Source organism: Tachysurus vachellii, chromosome 8 (assembly GCF_030014155.1).
Source record: "Tachysurus vachellii isolate PV-2020 chromosome 8, HZAU_Pvac_v1, whole genome shotgun sequence".
NCBI classification, from domain to species: domain Eukaryota; kingdom Metazoa; phylum Chordata; class Actinopteri; order Siluriformes; family Bagridae; genus Tachysurus; species Tachysurus vachellii.
The window spans coordinates 18,253,314-18,279,072 of NC_083467.1; the positions used below are offsets into that span (position 1 = coordinate 18,253,314).

Consider the following 25,759-nt stretch of genomic DNA (forward strand, 5'->3'; position numbering starts at 1 on the left):
TGATGTTGTGTATGAGCAAAAAATATTTTCATCTCCACTGACTATGACAAACAATGGCAGTTGTACTTGAAATGACGCTCAGTGAAGTTCAGATGCTGTATTCATGCTTTCAGAAAGGGCTTCAATCTTGCAACACCTCCAAAGAGTTTGTTGTTACAAAAATGGTGTTTAAGAGCCGATTTTAAAACTTGACAACCACAAGAGCCAAAAAACGGTACAATTTTAAACTGTGATGTTTTTCCTTTTATTCACAATCCTCCACAATGTGTGTGGGTGGACATGTGTAGACTGTGCGTGCTCATGAGTCCAATTCCTGGCACATTTCCAGCTGTTTCAGTCATGGAAACCTTTTTTTATTCTGGCTTTAATTGTCTTTAATGGTATTTTAAATACTAGTCTATCTTTGTATCAATTACCTGATTTCTGCAGGTTGACGACCATCTGTCTATTTTGTGTTGAAGGATCGTTAACTTACGCTACATCCAACAGATGGATTTTACATGTGTGCAGCTTTATATTTACACCTGAATAAAAACAGGGAAGAGGTAACATCTGAGATCCTACAGGAGAGAAAATAAGTTAGTTTGAATTTAATTTATATACACTAATCATTTGCTATTTTAGGAACACCTGTACACTTGCTCATTCATGCAATTATCTGTTCAGACAATCATGTAGCAGCAGCACATCCAGAATATTAGTTAATGTTCACATCAAACAGCAGACGGCGAAAAATGTATCTCAGTGACATTGTGACATGTTTGTTGGTGACAGGGTTGGTTTGAGTATTTCAGAAAGTGCAAACAAGCAAAAATGAGTGGCACCTCTGTGAAGGAAACACTTTGTTGTTAAGAAAGGAAAAAGGCCAGAAGGGTTTCAGCAAATAGGAAGGCTATGTCAACAATCACAACAATTTTTTTACAACAATGAGCAGAAAATAGCTTAGAATTCATAATACATTGAACCTTGAGGTGAATGTTCTGGACATTTTCCACTCTTTATTATTCCAGTTTTGTGAAGACAGTTTTCCAGTTTTGTGTGCGCATTGTAGCATCAAAATCTTGTTCTTGACCCTTCTTGTCTAACCAATCTCATCGACAAGGTGTTGCCGGCTGCAGAAGTGCCTCTTGCTGGATGTTTTTTGTTTTTCACCTCTTTCCGTGTAACTCTAGAGCAGGAGTGTCCGGTCTTATCCTCTAAGGCCTCGTGTGGGTAAAGATTTTTGTTCTCATCAAGCAGGAACCACACCTGATTCCATCTGTTTAATCAGTTGATCTTGGCTTTCTGCTTGGTTAGAAGAAAAAACTGAACCCACATTGGCCTTTTTTAAATAAGTTTGAACACCCCTGCTTTAGAGACGGATATGTGTGAAAATCCCAGGAGATTAACATATTCTTAAATACTCAAACCAACCTGTCTGCCACTGTCAAAATCACTGAGAACTATTATTTTTTACCAATTCTGCACATGCAATGTGAACATTAACTAAAGCCCATGACCCATATATTTGTGATTTTATGCATTGCACTGCTGCCGCATGATTGGATAATTGCATGAATGACAGGGTGTACAGATGTTCTGTCTGAACAATATTTATTTTCAATCAAGCTGTTGCTGGCACTATATGAATACAAAATGGTAATTCTAACCAGAATAAAATCCTAAACTATTTTTGTGAGTTGTCAGTGGTGTAAAAGCAGCTTCTCTGTGAGCATATCTGCCTCAGTTGAAGGGAAATCCTGGCTTTGTGCAGCACTGTGACAGGGTCCAGAAACGAGGATTTCCAATAAAACTCATTCTTAGTGTTCCCAGAATCAGCTGCAGAGCCGTCCACTGCTGACGCTTTGATAATGAGCCCTTTGTCCTCCGTTCCTGTTCAGTTGCTCACAGAGCCTACAGGAGAGATGATGCAGAGAAAGAGAGAGACAGGCTCATTCCAGAAGTGTGTGTGGAGGAGGGAAACTGTAAAGTAAAGGCTGATTGAGAGTGTATGTATGCGACAGTTATTGAGACAGATGAGCTGAGAGATTGAATAGAATTTAGAGATAAGTGTGCTGTAGTGTGTGTGTGTGTGTGTGTGTGTGTGTGTGTGTGTGTGTGTGTGTGTGTGTGTGTGTGTGTGTGTGTGTCTGTCTGTCTGTCTGTCTGTCTGTCTGTCTGTATGTCTGAGTGGGTGGCCAGGTGTGGAATTGTTTAACTGAATTCCCGAGTACAGTGAAGCTGAAATGTAAAATACATTTTTTTTTCATCAACACTGTCTCACACATTCAGCATGGAGATTCCAAAACCTTTGACACAACAAAACCAAAGCAGAGCAGTGAAAGAAACTCCAATATAAATTCACCTTCTCTGTCTGTCCCTCTATCGTTCTGTTTCTGTCTCGTTTTTCTGCCTGTCCTCCCCCTTATCTTTGCCTGTCTGATAACTCTCTCGAGAATCCTGTCTCCTTCCATTACACCAAAGTTTACTTCTCCATCACTCTCTCTCTCATTCTATCCCAGGTATCTCTAGTCTGTCTAGTTCTATACTGATACCTTTCAAAGAACCTTCACACACAACCATTTGTCTGTAGAGTGGATGGGCAGCTTCACATGTGACTTTGTGCGATACAGGTGTCATGCATTTGTAAGATCTTTTGGTCTTCAGTATAAATTGCCATGTAGTCTGCAGAGTCTCCAAGTAATCTTTCTCTTTATGTTGCTTCACCGGACAGCTGTCAGCATGCAGCCGTAATAGAGTCTTAGCTAAAACGATACAAGCAGGTTTAATCTCTACTCAGGAATCACTGTAGCCTAGAAGGTATTTAAAATTACTGCAAATAAAACTAGCACTGCTATGAGATTAATGTACTACACCCCACAGTCTATGTAAATTTCATTTGCTCATTTTTAGTGATAGGAATTATTTTATTAAAGCAGGAAGAGTAATCCAAAAAAAAAAACAAAGAATATAGAATTGCAGTATCTTCTTTCTGTACATGTTGTATGATTTTTGGACTAGTTAGTCTATAGGTCATGGGGCAAGTGCAATTCTTTCTCTTTTTGGCTCCCTATTATAGCAAATTGCCTTTAAGATAAAGTAAACGACTATAACGACTAAATAGTATAGCCTGTCCATTTGAGAATTTATATCTGTAATGAGTGGACTATGGTTAAATTAAAGCCCTTTGAATTCATGAGCTAGCGAATGGCTTAATTCTAGCAGCAGACTCATCTGGAGTATGTTTCTGTTCCAAAAATTGGGCAAAGAAAAGCCACTGCCATCCTGAGAGAGAGAAAATTTGGAATCTGTCAGCGATGCTGTAGATGTAGCCTAAATATTAAACATATTCAAAATCACAAAATCAAATCCCCATGATCCAAAGCAAGCATATTTAGAGGTACATGCAACTGCTACCAAAAAGGTAAAACATAACTTAAAATATCTTTTTAGCTTAAGCTCCAGTCTGTTCTTGTCTATGTGTCCCTGTAGTAGTTTTCTTTGTTTGCATGTCTGTCATTAGAGGATATTCATTATATAATCTGACGTTGAGAACACAATATCATGGAATTATAGCGTTCTAGGATTCGGGCGAGATTTTATTGGGGTCATTTCATACAAACTGACAAGCAATTAAAAAGTCCAACATAATCGCTGGTCTAAGCGGCTTAAGAGAAATATATTTTGTCTGGTATAAATGTTTTATTAGAGTGAAGCAGGCCAGCCATTTCCAGTCAGAGCTAGATTTTTTGTCCAACCAAAAAATGTTTTCAGCACATTTCTTGACATTTATAATAGGCAGCTTAGATAAATCTAATATCACATCACAGCTCTAGACATCAAAGTCTTATTAAAAAGAGTAACATCATGAGTATGTAAGCAACTAGGATTGACAAACAGGAGTCTGATATTATACTATAAGAGGAAAATATTAGCACTGATATACTTTTAACTTACATGTGAAGTAACAGCAAATCCTTGTTTTAGAATATGTATCATTATGCAGTTGTTTAATATGTCACAAGAATATGTCAGTTTTTTTGTAACTTTTTTACTTAATTGAAAGTCATGCAATTTGTATAGCTTCTATCTTATTCATATACATTATGTAGGTAAAAACAACATATTTATTGATACACATTAGTATAAAGTTAGGATTAATTTTAGCTGGCACATTCCTGAAGATCTTTGAACTGCCTGCTGAGTCCACAGTAAAACCAGAGACCCTCCTTTCAAATGACAAATAGAACGATAAATAGATGTTGTAGAGTTTATCTTAATTGCACTGGTGATGGAACATGTGGAGTCCTTCCTGCTAGAAAAGCATGTAGGGTTTTATATAGACGAACAAAGTATAAAACACATTTGTAGTTTTTCTTAGAGTGTGAGCTTAAGGCTTTCGAATTTGTTCCCAATGCATACTCAAACATTTTTCATGTTTATTCGGTTGTTAAGCATCTGTCTCTCTTTATTACACAGTAATGCTATGAATCATGTTTCTTTGTTGGAATCAGTGTCTTTCATTTATAGTGTACTGGAAATGCTGCTGTCCATCATGATTTAGCACAGTGATACTTCTCAATCCCATATCTCATGTGGGTGATCCCAATTTTGCAATATTAAAGTAATATATTTTTCAAGTAGTTAATAGTTCACTTTTGGTTTTTCCTTTAAACTGCAAGGTCTTTCAAGGTTCATGGCTATGTTCAAAATGCCCCTCCTAACTACTATGAATTTGTAAACAATGTTAAGCAAACTATTTTGTAAGTTATATTGCACATGTTTACTTAGCAGCGACTGTTATGGTCCACTTTATAAACAGTAAACTTGGTGCCATCAAACCCATATAATAATAAAAAATATATATATATTTTACCGTGTCCCTCTCGAACTTTAATGATGATGAATTCTGTTTGCATTTCACTCCTCCAAACCACAAGGGGCAATAAGAATCACTTTGATACCTTCTTGTGAATGTGTTCATACATGCCTAGACATTCCACTAACATCACAAAGTGACATAGGGCACAGTATTTGCAATAAATACTGCTTTCATACAGCTATATTCTCTCTTAATCTTCCTTGCCCTGTACACATGTCTGACACAATGTGCACCATATAGAGCTAAGTGCTTTGCAGTTTGTGATTACTGTCAGAGCTACAGGTAACCTGTTTTCTAAAGTTGGCTCTGACCCAAGATGTTTTTTCTCTCTAGGAAAAGGTAGACCCTAAGGTTCAAAACACTATGCTTAGAAGAAAGATGGCAGCATCCTTGACTGGTTCATACTGGTGCTCATGCAACACTTATTTTGGTAAGGTTATGTAGATCAGGTATTCCAATCCAATTGAAATTTCTATCCTTAGGCAACAATCAAGATGTACGTAAATGGCCTTGTGTTAGTAGCCAGAGGCATCAGGATACTTTTGAGACTTGGATGACTGGTTCCTGCACATGCAGCATCCTTGCACTAATTGTAGAGATTGTTTCACAGTTAAGTAAAAAAAAGTAGAAACTCTACTTCTAAATAGATTGTACAATTCATCTACATGAAGATTGATTTACAGAAAATGCCTCCCTGTCATGCCATTAAGTGGCACACATTATAATGCTTGCCAGTGAGTTTCAGCAGGATGCCATAATGTGCGGTATTGTGTCCTTGTCGTGGGGCAGAGGCTATGTTTTGCTGGATATGGAGTGTTTTCCCAGAGTGTAGAGAATAGGATTGCAAACTAGTCCCTTACTGGTTTATAAGCATTGTGGTCAAAACAGGACATACACCCAGTATATTGGTGTCTCCATTTACCATGTTGTGGTAAATGGATATGTTGGGCAAGCTGCAGGAGGACCTCCATATGTATGCCAAGTCAACAACTAATGGATGCGGCACTCCCTGGTGAAGCTGGACAGCCAGCTTGGACAGAATGCACTGGCCCATGAATGGCTTCACCATTCACCCTGCACAGAATTCGGCAACAGTCCTAATTTTGGTCCCAAGACAGCCATCATTACCTTGGTTTCCAACACCTTTTCGATTACCCTGGTGGCTTAATCCCTAATCATATATGCTGTATGACAAGGGTGTCCAATTTTATCTGCAAAGGGCTGGCATAGGTGCAGGTTTTCATTCTAATCAAGTTGGATTCACATCAGTTTGTTTAATCAGTTGATTTTGCTTTACAATATATTTGCCATATAAACCTGCACCCACACTGGTCACTGCCAGATAAGATTGGACACCCCTGCTGTATGTGCTACTACCTGTTCATCACCATTCTCCTTCTCCAGCTACATGATTATCATCACGCTTCCCAGTGGGGTGACAGAGGCAGTGATCTCCAGAATCCTTTTACAGTAATTCAGTTAGATCTAAGGTATGTCTGGTTCTTCGTATTATTGTGGCTTATGTTATAAAGAAAATTCTTGTCAGACCTGGTGGTTAAGAGGTGTGAGATATAAAACAGTTTACATATGTAACTGTGGTTTAAAGAATCCTGGATAATCACAATGAATCCTCATCTTTCCCAACCAGGGCCAACCCAATAAGCACTCCTTAATGCAGAAGAAAAGAGGGCTGTATGACAGCAGTATTTTATTTGCACTCATTACAAATATAGCATCATAGTACATCACTTCTTGACTTTGTTTGAAGGCCTTGGCATGTGTGCATACACAAATGAAGCTTTCCTGCTGATTCTCACCAACCCTCGCAGAGTTCATAGTAGAATTTTACTTGCTGTAGACAAATGCATTTGGTAACAGTATCCTTACTTTACAAACACATACAATATCTTCTAAACCCCATCCTCTTTTATGCCAGTTACTACAATAAGTCAAATTGTTTTCCAACCTTGTCCACACTTTTCTCTAGACCAAGCCGCATGTCAGAATAAACCAATTAAATTTATCCAGCAGTTCTGGTTTCAGTATATTAATGGAATCTGTTCTTTCTCTGTTAGGCTTGTTACATATTTTAGATGTATCCCTCTGGCTAACAGAGAACTTAGAGAGGAAACACAGAATCTAAATCTCAGAGGAAATTGCAAAACATAGAAATTGCAAATTGGAAGAAAGCAAAAAGAAAAAACTATAACAAAACACGATATTATGGCAGGAAGAAGACTTTTTAAACAGCTAAAGCTCAGCGCTTAACTTAGGCCTTAATTCATAAAGCAAGTCTTCTCAATTACACCCCCACACACAGGAGCATATTACTACTATAAATCAAAAACAACCTAAACAAAAATTCATAATGCAAAACCAACAAAAATAAAACCCAAATGCAAAAAACAGTTAAAAACCTTACAATCTTTTAAGTAACCCCATCATGCAAAGGCTATGTGCAAAGGTAGGATTGTTTACCAAAAGCTGAATGTTATATTCTTTTATATGCTCCTGAATGCTTTCCCAACCCACACTTAAACCAGAGGCAGACAGCTTTAGGGAGGTTCCAAATACAGTAACTCAAATGAAAAAGCTCTTACATTAAATAAACTAAGATGAAATAATTTATCATACAGGCAGCCAAAGCTTTTTAGTTTATACTTTTGGAAGATTTTATCAGTTCTCTCTATGATAAATTAGCCTTAGGATACACAATTCACTTCAAGTGTTTAAAAAAAGCTCAAGAGCTCTTCATCAACATGAAATTATTATGATGTTAGATAATAAAAAAAAATCATCCATAGCAGTGTTTTCTGGACTATAGAAACAAACAATAGAAATAAATTGAAATTCTTTCAAATTTTCAGATAAGAAGTAGAAAACAAAGCAACAAATATTAAAATGTCCTCACTGTTACCGCCCTATCTTAGCATTACAAAAAAAAAATCTGTCCCAACCACAAAAATATATTTCATCACTTCCTCTGAAATGAACTGTGCAGCAAAAATGTCCCACCCAAACCCCCAACCACAGTGTTTGATTGACAAGCCTACCTTGTTAAAAGTAAAAATGCAAATGCAAACCGGATTGCAAAGGCATTTTATATTTAGCCGTGTAGTGTAGGGATGATGAAGTGCATTCGCAAATGGAAGGATTGCTGTCACTTTTTAATAAAGCAAAATCAGACCAGTGTTGACAATGAAAATACAATGACAAATAAATTTGCATTTAAATTTTTCTAAACATTATACATTGCTGTGCAAAATAAAATTCAAATAAACATTTCTGAATTACGTCCAAAAGTATGCACCTTCATAAGAGAGATTTTGAATTTGAATGAATGAATTAATTGGTAGTTTAGTTCTTCTGCAGTGTGACATTTTAACACATTCAAGATTGAATTCTTTCAAGATGGATTGTGCTTAATCAGGTAGAGGCTAGGTTGGTTGGACCTTGGGTCTTAGATCTTAGGATTAAGAAGCCTTAGATCTGCTTGAATCATTTTAGCTGCAGCAGAGCGTAAATGTAATTGGTCTTGTTGCAGTTCCTCAGCTGGCTCACTACTACAACTCAAGGAACTCAGTTTTAAATCAACTAAAGTTGATAGATGACAGCATTAATTGGACTGATACACAGAGTTTTCTTACAGTTTTTAAGATGCAACAATTCTTGGTGAATTTTAGATCATTTGGAATTCCAGTCCTGTTACCCCACACCCCTTCAAAAAAAAGTTAGGTAGAGAAACACGCCACGTGTTAGGACCTACCAAACCCTCCTCAACCCCTGCAATCTCCCAGGTCCTTAAAAGACAGTCTAAGATCAACTCCATTGCCAATACCGTTCAGCAGCAGATTTAAAAATGTGCAATCTTCCTCAGTCCGTGTTGGTTCAGTGCTTCACGGCCTTCACTGAGTACATTCTCACCTCCTCCATAACAGTCTGGTTCAGCTCATCCACAACACAGGACAAGGCCAGGCTATAGCACATCATCCAATCAGCAGAGTACATAATTAGTCGTGAACTGCACGTCCTCCAAAACCTGTAGCTGTTTGAGATCAGAAGACAAGCATGCAAAATCATTCCTGGCCTTATTCATTCACCACCAACAACATTTTCCAAGATAGGAAATGATTCAAGGCAATCAACCGTTGCATAATAATGTATATGCCTTTTATATTTACAGATTATACATAGTGATTATGCAAGTGATGTAGTCACATGGCTAACAGATGTTGTAAAAACTGTACACTGCAAATGAACAGACTGAGATGTTAGAATTCTTATGTGGCAGAATTAATTAATATAACCAGTATACAGTATTGTTTACATTCCATTGAATATACACCTTATAAATAAATGTTGACAAAAAAGGTTTTTGATAACTAAGAAGGTTGTACCTGCTTTGATTTGATTGATGATTAATGAATCCAATATCCACTAGAAATCAAATGTCAGATAGAATAATCTCAATCTCTGTATAATCTCAAGATAGTGACTTTATAGACACATGCAACAAATAATAGACCCTAAATGAACACACGAATACCACCCCAGCTGTCCACACTGGGACAAAAAAGCAGGCCAAGTGAGAATGCAGTCTTGATTTGACTTGATTATTTAAACCATATTTATTTATTTATTTTTTACCTACTGCGAAACTGTATTAGTGAGGGAGGGTCCAACAGATCAGGTCATGCTTGCTATGACAAAATTATTATTTTGCACCCCTTGGACAATATTTACATTTGGAGTATTTATATGCTGGTGGAAATCAGATTTGGTACTTTATCTACAAAATTTTTAGGCAGCTCAATGATATTATATACTTCTTGTTTGCTGGCCTGTGTAAATAGCAATGATAACTTGAAATTTGCAGGTAAATTCCAAGGTTTCCAAATTTTGCATCAGTATTGATGAGGGGCTTGATACCATTCACAAGTCACAATTCATACAATGTCACTCTATCCAGAATAAACTTAGAGCATTCTTGCTTCACTGGGTCTTAGGTAATTCCATGAAATATTCTTGTAGAAATTAGTGTATAAGTATAAAACTCTATTTATAAAAAAATGTAGTAGTAATAGTAATAGTAGTGGTAATATTAACAGTAGTAGTAATAGTAATATCAATAATAGTATTAGTAGTAGAAGCAGTCATTATCATAGTTGCAGTATTAATAGTAATAACAGAAGGTCTTTGGATTAAGAATAATTAATCCAAACAAACTCCATCGGAAGTGTTGCATTCAAATAATGATAACTCTAATATGAATATATAGAGAACAGTGAAATCCCAACGGTGTCATTGTAATGGTTGATTGAGTGTCTTCTACTTTCACGTCTTTTATTCAAGCATTTCTCCCGTTCCTTTATTTACTTAAAAACACCACCCATGTCTGTAACAAACAAGATTTCTTAGTTAGCTCAGTGGCATCTATTACACCCACACTTTATGCAGCGTCTCATCAATCTTTTAGCAGCCGCAGTCCTTACGGCTTAATTGAATCCATCGTTCAGCACTTGTTTAAATGACAGACAGCCTGATGCAGTTTTACAACAGGTAATGGTGTGAATATTAATGCCATCCCCACAAAGCCAGTGCAGAACTGAAAAGTTGGGGCAAGTGAACACATGCAGTGCAGGATTTGAGAGAATTCTCAGTGTTTCAATACCAAATACAGTATATATGGTATATGGTAAATATTGTAGCATATTAGATTTTAAAGTAAACTATAAACATAATCATAAAACTAGTCTAAAAATTACGTTTAGTTTAATGGTATTTACAACTATATGTGTTGATAATGTTTATTGGCCTGTAAGTCTGTATTGATACTCATTTTTTCCCCCATTGCTCTCACTCACTCACTCATTTTCTACCGCTTATCCGAACTACCTCGGGTCACTCCACACACAAGGCGGAGGCGGGAATCGAACCCCAACCCTGGAGGTGTGAGGCAAACGTGCTAACCACTAAGCCACCGTGCCCCCCCCCCTTGCTCCCCCCCCCCCTTGCTCATTAGATATATTAATTCAAATGATTTAAACATGAAAATGAACAAATTTGTGAAGGTTTAGATTTAGCATGGATTCATTATGTTATTGTTGTACCAAGAAAAAAATATTTACAGATTAGTAAATAGGTTGTGCACAGTTAGTGACGAGATTTTGTGTACCATACACTGCACTATACAAACAGTCTGTACAGTTCAGAATTCTACCTGAACACAAAGAGACATAGCTTTTACATCATTCCAGTTTTTTTATTAATAAGGAATAAAGACAGGAATTTGAAGAAATTGCAGTTTCAAATCAAGTAAAGTCAAAAAGCTTTTATTGTCATTTCAACCATATGTACAGTAGATGATTCAGTAAAATAAAACAGTGTTTCTCCAGGATCTTGGTGCTACATAAAACAGAGATATGGACTAAAGTAAGTTGTCCTAACCAAATAATGTGCATCATGTGCAACCTAGTGCAAACAGTGTGAGACAACAGACAGTGCAAACAGACAATACACAACACTACAGGACAGATACAGAAAATAGCGCTGTCCAGTGTTCATACTATATATCGTACAGTACATTGTTCACATTGTGGTTGTAGACATTGTGCAAAAATAGAGGGTTTTAAACCAAAGGTTCTTGCAAACATATATACACTTATGACATAGCAGCAGTTGGATTAGGTATTGAAATTATAGATGTTATAAATTTCTGATGACTTTCCACAACACAAAATGGAACTAGAAAATCGTTGAAATTGTGTTGAATGCTTTATTTTTCATTTTATTTTTAATGCAACTGTTACAGCAAATTGCTACAGCGTACGAGGAATAATACAGTCCCCTGGTGGTCTAGGAGATAGGATTCCATGTATTCACTGCTGTGACCTGGATTCAAGTCCAGGAAGCAGGGAACGAACCCTGGCCAAGCCAGTGCACTCTCAGTGCTGGTGAATGGTGTCAGGAAGGATATCCAGTTTAATACTGGTGCCAATTCATAAATATGTGCATCAATTAATTAATGTGGTGTCCCCAAATAGAAAGAAAAAAAAGAGGTACATTCATAGGAAAATAATCTGCATAACACAAGGGTGGTAACAGCATCACAGACCAATTGTGTCTTATTTTTACATAATGCAAATGTCACAGCAAAAATTTTTTTATCTTAGCTACTGAACATATTTAGGTTTTAAGATATATCTATCATTTCCTTTTAAAGATTACTATAAACCAAATATGTTCTCATTAAACCTATTTCTAGATGATTTTCATTCATTCATTCATTCATTTTCTACCGCTTATCCGAACTACCTCGGGTCACGGGGAGCCTGTGCCTATCTCAGGCATCATCGGGCATCAAGGCAGGATACACCCTGGACGGAGTGCCAACCCATCGCAGGGCACACACACACTCTCTCTAGATGATTTTATTTGTTAGAAATCTTGAAATATTTTTTTTGGCACGTAACTATTTTAATCATACACAGTTTGTTTATTTAGGAATAAAATCTGAAGCTTGAAATAATGTGAAATATAATGGAACTGTAATGTAACTACAATAATATAACTTTTTTTAATGGTGGAGTATGAGTTGGATGTTTAAAACAGCATTTGAAACAGTCTCTATTAATTCATTAGAATTCTGACTATTTCCTCATGTCAGCATGGTGCATGGATCAAATCAAGAGCTGTAATGCCATGTGGTGGATCATCCACACACAAACCTAATTCCACTGCAGATGGATGAAGTAGCCTACAGAAGCCAAGACTAAGATTATGTGTCAAAAGAGAATAATTATGTGTCTCTTATTATTATAAGAGAATAATAAAAGCATATACTTTTTATAGGCACTGTGTAATTTTATTTTAATTTTTTTTGTAAATAAAAGGATAGGAGTCATGGTCCAATAGGTTTTCACCACACTGCGGGTGAATAATGCCTGCATTCATTTGTTCAAAGACATTTATTAGGGTGTACAGTATAACAGTGCCCTCTTGTTGACAGCTAAAGCAGTACAGAAATATAAAATGCCCACTTACTAGCCTGGCTTTTCATGTATGCAATGGAATTATTATTTTTTTTTATTTCTTCAAACAATGGCATGCAAACTAAGTTTTGAAATAAAAAAAATCTCAAAAATGGTTTGGTCAAAAGACATGACTGAATAAAAATCTTTAAGAATACTTTGTAAAGTATCTAATGTTTCTAATGGTTCTATTTTAACCAATAGAAACTAGTTTTTACTTGGTTATCTGTATAACTAAAATGAAATGTAAAACGAGGTGAGACTCACACACACTGGGATGTGTTTGCTAAGTTCATGAAAGCTAGCAAAGTAGAAATACCAGATAATGATAGAAAATTGCCCACAAGGGTTTCCAGGATAAAGCTTGTTTCGTCAATATTGAGCTTGCTCTTACAGGTCTCTGCAAGGTCAGGCAGAAAGCAGGCAGAGTTCCTTACCCTTAAACACATCCAAAATTTTTAGAATCTAGCATTAATAATATAAACATTGAATAGTCACCAATATTTTCATAGAACAATTTGCAACTTGAAATGAATGTATGGATCCTAAAAAACCAAAGAAAAAAAAAACCATGAGAACAATTTTGTAGAAACATTTTTAAGCCTTTATTGGAATGTTTTAGGCATTTGCATTTACAAATCCAAACCCGCTGTAATTTGGTGTTCAATGAAATATAAAAGTCCACTAAGTTAGCAATACTGGTCCGATAGTCATTCCTGTTCAAGCTCATTATAATCCTATCGTTATTGATAAACGCATTTCCGTCCGGTTAGGGAAGAAAATGTAAATATATATGATATGATTGGAGGTAAAAGCAGTCACGTATTTAAAACTAATTTGATGAAAATGCAAGAAAAAAGAAATATCTTTTTTTTTTTTTTTTTAAATTGATGAAAGCGTAAGAAGAATCAAAGCTGTGGATCAAAGTCTTTTTTTTTTTTTTTTTTTTTTAAATCTGGTCTGGAGTTTCCCCCCTGCTTTGCCTGCTAAAGGAGATGAAGCACCTTGAGTATGATGCAGTTTGGGAACGGGGGGAGAAGACTGGCATGGCCAACTTACTTAGGAATAAATCACTTGAGGTGCTTTTTGCTTTAAACATGAATAACACCAGCTGTCTTCTGCATCACTACTATAATGATGTCAATATTATATAATGTCAATATTAATGTTAACTCACATTTTTACTCGACGGGGGATATTTTTTGTTTATTAGACACCCACAGATTACTGAGCAGAGGCAGAGAAGAGCTGGAGTCATTTTGGTCTAGTAATCGCATTTTTCCCCTTGTTCTGGGAATAACATGAACAAACGAACAAACAAATACACACAACATTCATCATCTGGATCCAGCAGACAGGTTTGGTGTTAACCGAAATGAGCTCTCTCTCCAGTGGCCTGCTCTTTGTTCTCCCCAGCCCATACCACCCCAACCCCAATCCCTTTGTGTATATGTGTATGCGCGTGTGTGTAGATCTATGGACTCTTTAGGACATGACACCAAACACAGGGTTGTGGCGACAGATGCTGGGGCCAATTTCCTCATAATCCTTCTTGGTGTGACACACCTGGTAGAACTCAGGCTAGATGACAGGAAAAACACACAAACAAAGAATATGTTATAAAGGCATTTTAAAAGACTTTACAGTAGTAGTAGTGCCATGCAATGAAAATAAAAATCTGTAGCTGTTTATTGTTCTAGATATTCATATTTATAATGGGCTTGGCCTAAAGTGCAAAGTTAAACACTGGGAAAAAAACCTACAGGTAGAAATGCCAGTAAAACGCTATCACGTGTGTAGGACTGCTGCAGGGGTCTACCAGAAGCTCTAATGAATTTAGTTAATTTCTAAAATATGAACAGCAGGCTAATTTAAACCACCGAAGCCTGGACCAGGCAGTTACTAAGGACAGTGTAAATACAGTCATGCTTAGAGTAAGTATTACACCTCCAGATGTAACTGTGTTTGTATCAGTGAAGAATATCACTTCATTCTGATTAATACATCCCTATTGTGTAGTCAGTTTGGGTTAATTGGTGTGTGTAACTCACTGTTGAGGCCAGCATGGATCCTCCAAACCACACAGCATAGCGCTGCATGTGGTGAGTGATGACCTGCACATCAATAGGTTTGGGCTGCAAGAGAAACAAACACAAACATCATGATCAAAGTGCAACATTTCTTGTCAACTTTATTCTAATACTGGATTTCTGTCAGACCTTCAATTTGCCACCGCTGAGTTCTTCACTCATTTTGAGACGAGCATCCACGGTTCTCTTCAGGTCCCTCTGCAGGCGCCGACCAAAATCACGGAACATAGTAGAGCCTCCTGACAGAACAATGTTCTACAGAGAAGACAGACCGAAAAACAACCGTTAGTGAAACTGGACTTGTGGGAATGAGGGCTGGTTCTCAAACTTCCTACCCCCAAAAGATTTATTTTATGACCATTAAAACCTATTCAACTATGAGGCTAGTTATTTAAATGTATACAGTAATGTTCTGGCCTGATATTGGGGTCATGGAGCCATTCTATTCCTGAACTTTACCTCAAGAGAGCATAGTGCATTAAATTTGATAATATTTATAGTCCTGCTTGTTAGAGGTTTAGATTAAAACCATAAAACAATCCAATTACCGAGTTAAGAAGCAGGCTTATAGCAACACATGCACTGATAATATCTTTGACAACAGTGCAGTGTGATTTCTGCTACTGTAATAACAGGGTGGTAATTAAGTAAATAAAAAAAATATTAAAGAAATAAAATACTGGAGACCCCCACATATTGTTGCAAATGTAGTCAAAATATGAAGCAGAAAAAAATATAAAAATCCATGAACGATGTGGTTCTAGTTCCTGAAGAAAGTAATGGCACCTCAGTGGAATAAAGGATCATGAATGTAAACGCATTGCAGCAAACAACTGCTTCTCATCTACACTTACTTTATAGAGGGGACGACGCACATCAATGGGACAGTTCTGGATAACCTCATCAACCACTTCTGAGATTGGCTGAGTAAAGTCCGGATTGGCAAACTGTCAAACACAAGAGTAGAATAATGAGGTCTATAATGTAGTGCTGTTTTCAACACATGCATTTTTCTTTTTTTACACTGAGCACTCCCTGGATACACCTCAGTAATCTAACTGATGTGTCCTTGATTCCTACATTCTTTAACCTGTGACCAGAAATCAATTACAGCCATATTTAAACATGTATCAATTCCTTAAATGCACTCAGAGGGATTAAAGAGCGAGGAGATTCATCCTATCTAGATCATGGGTACACAGGTAATTCCTATGGGAAGTGTATGGTATAAATGCTCCTAATTTTCAATGAATTTAAATATTCTGAAAAGCATATAGATTTTGTTGTTTGATTTAATGGTTTGACTGGCATTTATTCATTATGTAATGAAAATGTTTGGTGTATGCAAATACTCTGTGAATCATATAATCAATAAGTAAAATCATTTTAGAGTAACACGAACAAGGAGGTCATTTTTGGCAGATATATTTGCCCTCGATTATTCCTGTCCTTGTTCTGTTTTTCCTCACGTCCTCAGAAGAGGAGATAAGAAGCGAGGCGAGGAAACATGGAAATGCAATTTAAGAAATGAGTTGCACCCCTTGTGTGTGTGTGTGTGTGTGTATATGTGTGCGTTGTATAGACCTCAGGATGGAAGAAGATCTCTGGGCCAAGGAAGCGCTCATATCCCACGTCAATAGTAAACTCTTTCTTGCTGATGGCATTAATTCCGGTGTACTGCTTTATCCATTTAGAGCCGTCTGTGTCATACTTATTAAACTCCTTCACCAGGTCAGGACATACGTAACTGAAGCGCTCCTACAGAAAAAACACACACACGCACGTTTGTATTGTTTAGTATTTCATGTGTAACTCCTGAAATATATTTTCCCGCTGTTCGCCAGTGAAAGGCCGCGTCAGAACTAATGGCTCATGTCAGAGTAATGACTGGATGCCTGGGGGAACAACTTCATTATACGAAACTAAGCGAAGCTCATCCAAGTTAAGCTCCCACACAATCTTATAACCGCATGCACAGAAGGAAAATAAAACACCCTGGCAATTCAGGACAGAAAAAATAACAAATCAACACTTCAGCCTGAAAAATATCAAACATTTAAACTCAAACGCAATTCAACGCATATGTTGATGTTAATAACTTTGTGAATATAGAAGGAAAAATCACATAAACTGCCCATTTAGGTCTATAGTTAATTTCCTAATGCTGTTTTTTTAAGGTAATTGCATCACTGAACTCTAAACCTTTAGAGATGCTCTCACACAAGGCATATTGTTTCTAATAGCTAAATGCAGTCTCGAGAGAATGGCACATTAACATTTAATTCAAATAGTAAAGCTAAACTTAAAGGGTCTAGGTCTATAAGAAGCTATTTAAATTTTCAAATACAAGAGTTACTTTTGTAGGCAGCCAATGGATTTCTAGTCATTTCATACTAATTAATGCAAAACAATGTTATAATATATAACCCTGGTTTCTTCTATATGTTGTGTGTTATTTAGCATAGCTCTGTAACATCCACAGTGTTTGTTGAAGAGTTCGAGTCCAACAGTATGTGTAATGTAATGTCAAATGTGCAATGCTGACAAACCTGCTATAAATCTGTGATATGTAAATAAAGTTTTGAATACTGCTCGATGTTCTCTCTGAAATGGTACATGAGCCGATATGCAAACGTTCTTACTGGTGCTAAGCTCTGTGCAGGCAATGAGCCACTTTGCAAGTCAATACGAGTTCCACTGTGACCTGCATAACGTTGGAGTTGCCCTAAAGCATTTTAGAGATTTACATGGAGTTCTTTTTGAAAATCTTCCACAGCATTCTTAATGAGGTTATAGGACTTCCAGTCTGTCCCACACTCTCTAAACCAAATCAGAAGAGACTGAAAATTCATTTTTAACATAAATCAAATTAAAATGAAGGTTTCAGTTGGATGATCGGGTGGTGGCTCTTGATAGTCCAATGAGCCTTTAAAAAGGACAATCTAATGAATCAAGTCTTGATTTGTGACTCACTCACACAAGCAGATGCTTACCTTGACGGCTTTAGCAGTCTCGAGGGACTGCTCAGGTGGAATTCCCACCTCTCTCTCCCTCAATAGTTGCTGTGTGAAGTAGGTAATGTCACGACCTGCAATGGGGATGTGCTTTATGCAGCTGCCGATCACATAGCCTTCTGCCTAAAATACAGAAAAACAACAAAGCAAAATCAGCTGCAAAACCACCACCACATTCTTTACCAACAGATTTTTTTATGCTTAGCATGCAATAACTGGCCATAGTGCATGAAATTACAGTACAATAACTGACATGTTATTCCTTCTAATCTTCACTGTGAATAAAATGAACAGGTAATACAATGTTTGTGGATATGTACAGTAATATGAATGGGAGTTGATGTGTGAGACTGACCACAGGGATGACGTGAGTGACTCCATCTCCACTGTCAATCACTGTACCGGTTAGAGTCCTCTCTCCAACCTGCCGAGAGGTCCAGGATGCCGCTAGAGCCAAGACTGCCTGAAAACACAAATAACAAAACAAAAACACAACATGATCACAGATAAACTCCAAATCATCCATATCCAAATATATGATGGAAGAAAATGTTGCTCCAACACTGTGCAACAAAATGTATAATGTACAATACATTCACTTCACAGTGTTCTGCCAAACAGGACCAGACCAAAATAAATGATGTTGTTAATAACAACCACAACAACAGTAGCAGCAGCTGTTTGTTCGTACCTGCACAGCAATATAAAGTCCCGGCACGTTGAAGGATTCGAACATGATCTCTGCAGTGTATTCTCGGTTCTCAGGTGTGTTTAGAGGAGGTTCAGTCTGTAACAGATTAATCATCAATGCACACACATCCACATATACACTTCTGCACATGCAATACTCAAATATCACCAATATCACACTACATATAGTCATATCACTTTCTTAAATCATCAGCTTTCTAGCTAATGGACCAACTATCTGGTTTTAAACTAGCAAGAAATAATTAATTAAAAAAACTGCTTTATACTGTCAAGAGATGCAGTGGAATGTAAGAAATCAAATGTTGAGTAAATGTAAAGTATTATTATTCATAACTACATTTATTTAATATATAATATTGTAATATTTATTTAATATAAACAACTGGATTAACTGTTATAAGAATTGTTGATGTGATGCAGCCCAAAGTAGAGTGAATTTATTGTTCTTACCAGAAGTTTAAGTTAAGTGTTTTATTCCTCTTGTAATAAATGAAGAATTAAACTTGAGTGTTAACTGTTCTTGGAAGCTGATTATTTTACAATGTGTGTGTGTGTGTGTGTGTGTGTGCGTGCGTGTCCAACCCACAGCAAACCCATGCTGGTACATTTTGACTTCTACAAAGTGATGATACTGGAGACTTCTTCAAGAAAAGCTAAACAAACACTCTCGCTCTCTCTCAGTCTCTTTCTGTGCGCGTGTGTGTGTGTGTGTGGAGCATAAGAGTCATATATCTCTGTGCAAGTTGTTACTGTAAGAAGAAGAATATACTAAAACAAATCTACTAAATATACTATATATCTTTTTATGTTAGCAAAGGCAAAGTCAGTATTTGTAATATGTATTTACATAGTTATTTGAAAAATTAAAAAAATAAATAAAACACAATGACCAACAAAGAACAGGAACAATCCCTCCTACTTTGTAGCAGTGGTACATAACTAACCAGCAAGAAGTAGTGGTCCTCAGGCTCCGCCCTCAGATATTTAAAGATGACCTGCTCCATGAATCTCTCCATTAGATCCCAATCCTCAACAATACCGTGTCTGATGGGCCACTGCATGTAAAGACAGTAGAATGTGAGCTAAAACATTTGTGTTTACATTTTTTTCACACTGCGCATTTGTTTCTAGAGCTGCACATCAGTCATGCTTAACGTTATCCAGAAATGTGGATTTGTGTAGAATTACGGCTAATCACCTTGGTTGCGTAAGTGGGCTTGTCGATTGCCTCGTCTCCGATGAAGAAGTCAAGGTCATCAACACCTTTCATCATCCTTCTCTGGGCCTGGTCTCCCACCTTTGCCGACTCTTTGATGGCAATGCCTGAGTGACAGCAGAGGATGATGGGATATAATGAAACAGCTGCAATCAACACTAAGTCATACAACATTAATTTATTCACATCAATACAGAGTCTGCTTTTGCTTCAACCTCTACCTGTGAATGAATATATAGTCACATGTTATTGGGATATATTACCAGCAACTTCTTTTCTATAGCAGTCTTTAACTGGGAACAGGAAATGTTTCATCAAACATACCAGGACAACAACTTTTAAATACAGTCTGTACATGACAAACAATTTCATTTCTTTCTGTTTTAATATCCACAAATAAATTTTCATGTCACAGAAAAACCCATGCTTTGAACATATAAGGTGTCAAAGAACAAAACTGGATTTTAATGTGGCCATAAACTCAAAAGACACCTTATCTATAATATTTCATATATTGTGATGGTTTGCAAAGTCATGTAATTCCACAAGGATCCACTACTCTTGACATCTTGCTTCCTCACTTCAATATGTCATCTTATAAGCTTTCACGGTAATGCTGGTTACATACGCAGTAATATTTCAGGTTCACCTAGTGATTACCAGCTGATTCATAAATTACTGCTATTTGAAGAAACTTTGTCTAGGTGTCACACAGTGTTTACTGTTAATCTAGTAGAAACTGAAACACTAATTACGGGAGATCAATGAAAAAGTGTCTACATATTGGACACGGTAGTTTCTCACTGGTATGAGATTTAGATTACGGTCGTGTTACTCATTAAAAACGGCCCCAAGTTGTGTTTAATCACCTGAGTCATAGCAAACTCATTTACTTTGGTTAATGGGTTCTACTACAGACTTCCCAAAATGACACATTTGCCCATTATAAATGGAAGAAAACATGGCTGCAGGGATCTCAACTAAGGAAAGAGCTAATTTCATGTCTACTCTAAAAGATTTCAAATTAAATCATGACCCCAAGCGTTTTAATGTGTATTAAGTGCAAGTGATACAGCTGTACTCACATGATGGTACGATGAACTGAGGTTCTGTGTTTCCTGCATATCCCAGTTTAGTATATCTGAAACATAGAGACAAAACAAGGCATTGAGTTGAACAGTGCTCGCCTGTACTTACATAGACGAGTTGTAAAATGGACTAGGTTTCATTTAATTCTGAAAGCCCATTATAAGCGGCATAAATTAAAATTTAATTTATAACCTTTTACGGTGCTTAATTCATTTTCTATCCATTCAAATTCATTTCTGAATCTACTTATCCCTGTGGTCTACAGCGCTCATCCCTGCAGCTTTACACCTAGCTGACAATGCACAAGGCCATAATTTCTCAAGACTACAACATCTCCAGTCATGATGTTTGACACAGCGCAACAGCCTGGAGTTGTTGTGTCATTGCTGCGTCTGACAAAAGCACAAAGGGTGTTGTCTTTGTAAATTCCACTGAGCGAATATGTTTATGAGCTTCAGATTACAGGTTCCAGAGCATCTGTTACAAAAAATAAATCACACCATGGCATGTGAAGACATTCATATGATACAATACATGTAGCCTAGATTTCCAAACAAATAAATATACTTATGCAAAGTCTAAATGAGGTCTTAAATGATACTTTTGATTAAAACTGTACTGAATATGTTCACTGAACCCAGAACACTCTACAATTACAAAAAGATTCAATTAGAAAAAGATCATCATCATCTCACCAAGTTTGTAATTGTTAGAAAAAAATATCCACAATATATATTATGCAAATGTGTGACATAATTCATAATATATAAGTTTACATCATCGTAAAGCCTCAGTAAAAAGCTCAGCCATAATTATCATCAAAATGAACTTCCCCCAAACAGCTTAAAGTCAGGCTTTAGTGTGAACTAGTGAGCATACAAAACTGCATCTTGGCTAAAAGAGATGGGCTTAATAAAGCATGTAAGTGAATTTGCATGTAAATTGGTTCACCATAAAGCCACATCTACTTTGGCAAAGAAATGCCCTGACCACAGGAGGCAGGAGGCTGTAGTCCATGCAAGTTGACAAAAGTTCAACACAAACCTACAGCTACTGATGAATGAAAGCCCACGAAACTAAATATAAATAAATCCTCCACAGCTCTAACACATTTGCAAAAATTCTAACAGCAATTTGGTTAGATTTACCGTTAAAAACTATATTTTAAGGTGTGTCAAATTGTGGATAACAAAATGGTGTGTTATTCTTAAAATAGCCAACCACACTTGCAAAACTGACAACACCACACTGACTGAAAAAAGTATCTCTATGCAAATGACAACAGAAATTCATTTTTCTGTTGTCACATTCAGACGCATGCTCATTGATAAGGTAAAAAAAACAAAACAAAAAAAAAAAACAAGATGACTCATGCAGGTCTGAGATTTAAAGAGAGAGAGAGAGAGAGAGAGAGAGAGAGAGAGAGAGAGAAAGAAAACAAATACTTGCTTTGAAAGAAAGAAAGAAAGAAAGAAAGAAAGAACTTTGCTTCGGAGAGCATTTGGACAGGAGGTGTAAAAGGGAAGTGGGGTTTGCTTCAACATGATGCGGGTTAGAGTACTTCATTACGTTAGGGGCGAGAGTTATAAAAAGCAGTTTTGCAGACTAAACCCGAGGAGAAGTGCAGGTCAGCAAGCGAGAGGATGTGAGGCTTTCACACATCTCACACACACACACTTGTGCACATCTGAAGCTATGAAATGACCCACTCTTCCTCATCCACACAGATGCTTTTGCTTTGCTCAAAGTGAAGAGGGGGAGGAGGGAAAGGTATGCACCAAGGAATGTTCAAGTTTCTACATGTTAACACGTAACCACTGTGATTTAAACAGATCCAGCACAGGTCCAGCACACACAGCAATATCTTTATTATACATCTATATTTATAGCACATCATTTGAATCTTTGATGGAAGACAATAATACAGAAGGTTTTATTTAGATTTCAGTTTTAGATATACACTGAAGAACAGGGATAGTGTATGTCATGCAAAATAGCATTATTAGTATATTTATGCGTATCACCAGACAAATAAAGCTATCTTGCCCTTTGTCAAACTTCCAGATTTGGCTATAGAGTCAGGAAGCACAGATAAGAACGGGCTGCTTTGACAGACAGACATGATTTGACTGAGGTAGCACACAACCAGCCAACCTTTACTACAGCTCATAAGCAACATTTTTAAATTCTATATCTTTTCTTGCATGTCATGAAATTTGTTTTAATACAATGACAAAAATTCTAGTCAGGTACGAGTCACTTTTAGGTATGTACTTGTATCTGCATTACCGCTTAACTTAACCTTTTGTTTCTTAATACAGTCAACTGAATGATTTATTTTGTTTATGGCTGACTGTCATAATACTCTGTCTACTGTTTTATGGGACACGTTGTCACATCCCTGGCCCTGGAAAACATTTTATTGCTTTTTCTGCTCAAACACACCCACCTCAACTCAATTAAGGAAGGATCTGATAAATTGGTTCAAGTTTGTTGGCAACATGTAACAGAGACATGATGTAGTCCAGGGCCAGAGTCTGGAACCTGTATACTACCATTGCGCCTTTTCCACCCATTTCAGAGACAGAGCCTAACTTAAAATCAGTTCTTTCTTTTTCGACACCGGCTCTGAACGAGGAAAAGTGGTTCTTAAGTAGCACCAAAACATTGCTGGTCTAGACTTAAGAACCGCTTGCGTCAGGGGCTGTGGTAACTGTGACCAACAAGACAAAAGAGAAGTGCCATTTTTTAAATCATTTTAAATCAGGATTCGGCGTGTTTAGATGCCAACGTAGGTTTGCAAAGCATTAACAGTAAAGCAACATCCGCCATAACGTTGTATACAGTGACGTAAGACCGGGCCCTGTGATGGCTCTCTAGCCCATGCAAAGGCAAACCGGTTCTTAGGAGGCTCGCCAGTGGAACCAACTTCGCACCAGCACTAACTCTGAACCTGCACCCTGTTCTTTCTGGTGGAAAGGAGGCACATGACAAGAATGATCTCAGTCATTACACAGAGTCTAAGATAATCAGATAATTATTGGACACCTAATGATCAGTGTCATACTAAAAATAAATCTGACAGCCCAAGTCAGACTGGATGAAATGTGTGAAAGCAGGTGAATGCTATGAATGCCAGAAAGAAAGAAAAAAAAGGATAGCATTAAAGCTATAAATGGAATTGAGGGCAGAAAAAAGCTCTAATACTTCCCGTTATCATTGAGCATTTCAAAACTGCTGTGCTAGGGAAAAAAAACGTACAAAGACTTCAATTCATCTGCGTTAAGGTGGATATAAAGAAGGGATGCGGTAGAATAATGGTTAAGGTGTTGGATTACTTATCAGAAGGTTACGAGTTCGAATCCCAGGTCCAGCAAGCTGTCACTGCTGGGGCCCCTGAACAATTGGGGGTTATTAAGGGCCTTGCTCAGGGGCCCTTGTTGTATAAATGGAAATAACATGTAAGTGACACACTGGATAAGTGCGTCTGCTAAATGTAAATGTATAACGCTGTTTGTTCTTCCTCTGGTTCTGAGACCCAGCTGCAGTTTCCCAGCAAACATCACAAGCTGACTACAAAAACAAAAAGTACATTTAACAACATTGGCTCAGACACAGAGTAATAACACAAACGCTACTATATGCAGTGTGAAATGCCGAACACAACCATATATGGACTTAAAGACGAGAAGCAGGAAGCGGCGAGCGCTGTCAATAAAATTAGGAAGTTCCTACTGCGCATGCTCAGATCGTCGAGCATTAGAATGACTTTTGCAGAATTTCCTACGGATTAACTTTTATTTTTAAAACGTGCCAATGATAACAGTGTTTCTAAGCGTGCACCCTGTAGCTACACGTAGAATATTTTGAGACGTGTGTCTCGTCGTTCAGATACATATTTTTCCAGCTAGCAAGAAATGAAGGCAAAATACATTGTAGCTAGCTAGTTAGCTAATCACATAATGTCCACACAAACGCTATTATCACTCGTATTGTTTACAAACCTCACCGTAATGTGAACGCTCATGTAGCTCAGAGTTACATGACGAGAGGTGTAGGAACACAGGATGATTTTAAACCTAGTTATGTGCTGAATGCGAGAGGATTTAGCTCGCTAGCGCTACACACCCCAGAGCTGACAGAGCTGCTGTTGCTATTGGCATCACAGAGGAATATAAAAGACTTTACCCTGTACCGCAGTCCACAACACACGCCGGTAATCTCCCTGCCATTCCTCCTGTAGACCGACCGAAGATACCTTACTAAACAACTAACAATGATAGAAGTGTCGGATTCAGGATGAATGTAAGGCGGAACCCTTTCACCCGCACTGTGAAGTTTACAGTCACTTCCGCACTCGCTGAGAGGCGCACGGCGGGGATAAAATGGCCGCCGCCGGTCACAGGGAGGGAGGAGGATGGGGTGAGGGGGAGGAGAAGAGGAGGGAGGGATTATTGTTATTATTAGCATGGTTATTGTTATCATTATTATTAGTAGTATTATTAGTAGTAGTATTATTATTACTACTGTTATTATTATTATTATAATTACTGTTGTTATTATTATTATTATTATTATTAGCATTGTTATTGTTAGCATTTTTATTATTAGTAGTATTATTAGTATTACTGCTGTTATTATTATGATTATGATTATTATTATTATTATGCTTATTATTGTTGTTGTTATTGTTGTTATTATTTATTATTATCATTATCATTATTGTTACTATTATTATTTCTATTATT

General features: G+C 37.1%; 1 protein-coding gene across 1 annotated transcript; it reads right to left on the minus strand.

Annotated features, from left to right (window-relative positions):
• Nucleotides 1-13,472: 13,472 nt before the first annotated feature.
• actr3 (actin related protein 3) lies at nt 13,473-25,394 on the minus strand. Its single transcript, XM_060876712.1, has 12 exons — nt 25,200-25,394; nt 21,008-21,063; nt 19,905-20,029; nt 19,651-19,761; nt 18,687-18,782; nt 18,351-18,458; nt 17,975-18,118; nt 16,566-16,739; nt 15,836-15,928; nt 15,111-15,236; nt 14,943-15,026; nt 13,473-14,472 (listed from the first exon to the last, which is right to left on the minus strand). The coding sequence occupies exons 1-12, from the start codon at nt 25,241-25,243 to the stop codon at nt 14,377-14,379; spliced, it is 1,257 nt and encodes a 418-aa protein (XP_060732695.1). The 5' UTR covers nt 25,244-25,394; the 3' UTR covers nt 13,473-14,376.
• Nucleotides 25,395-25,759: the final 365 nt, after the last annotated feature.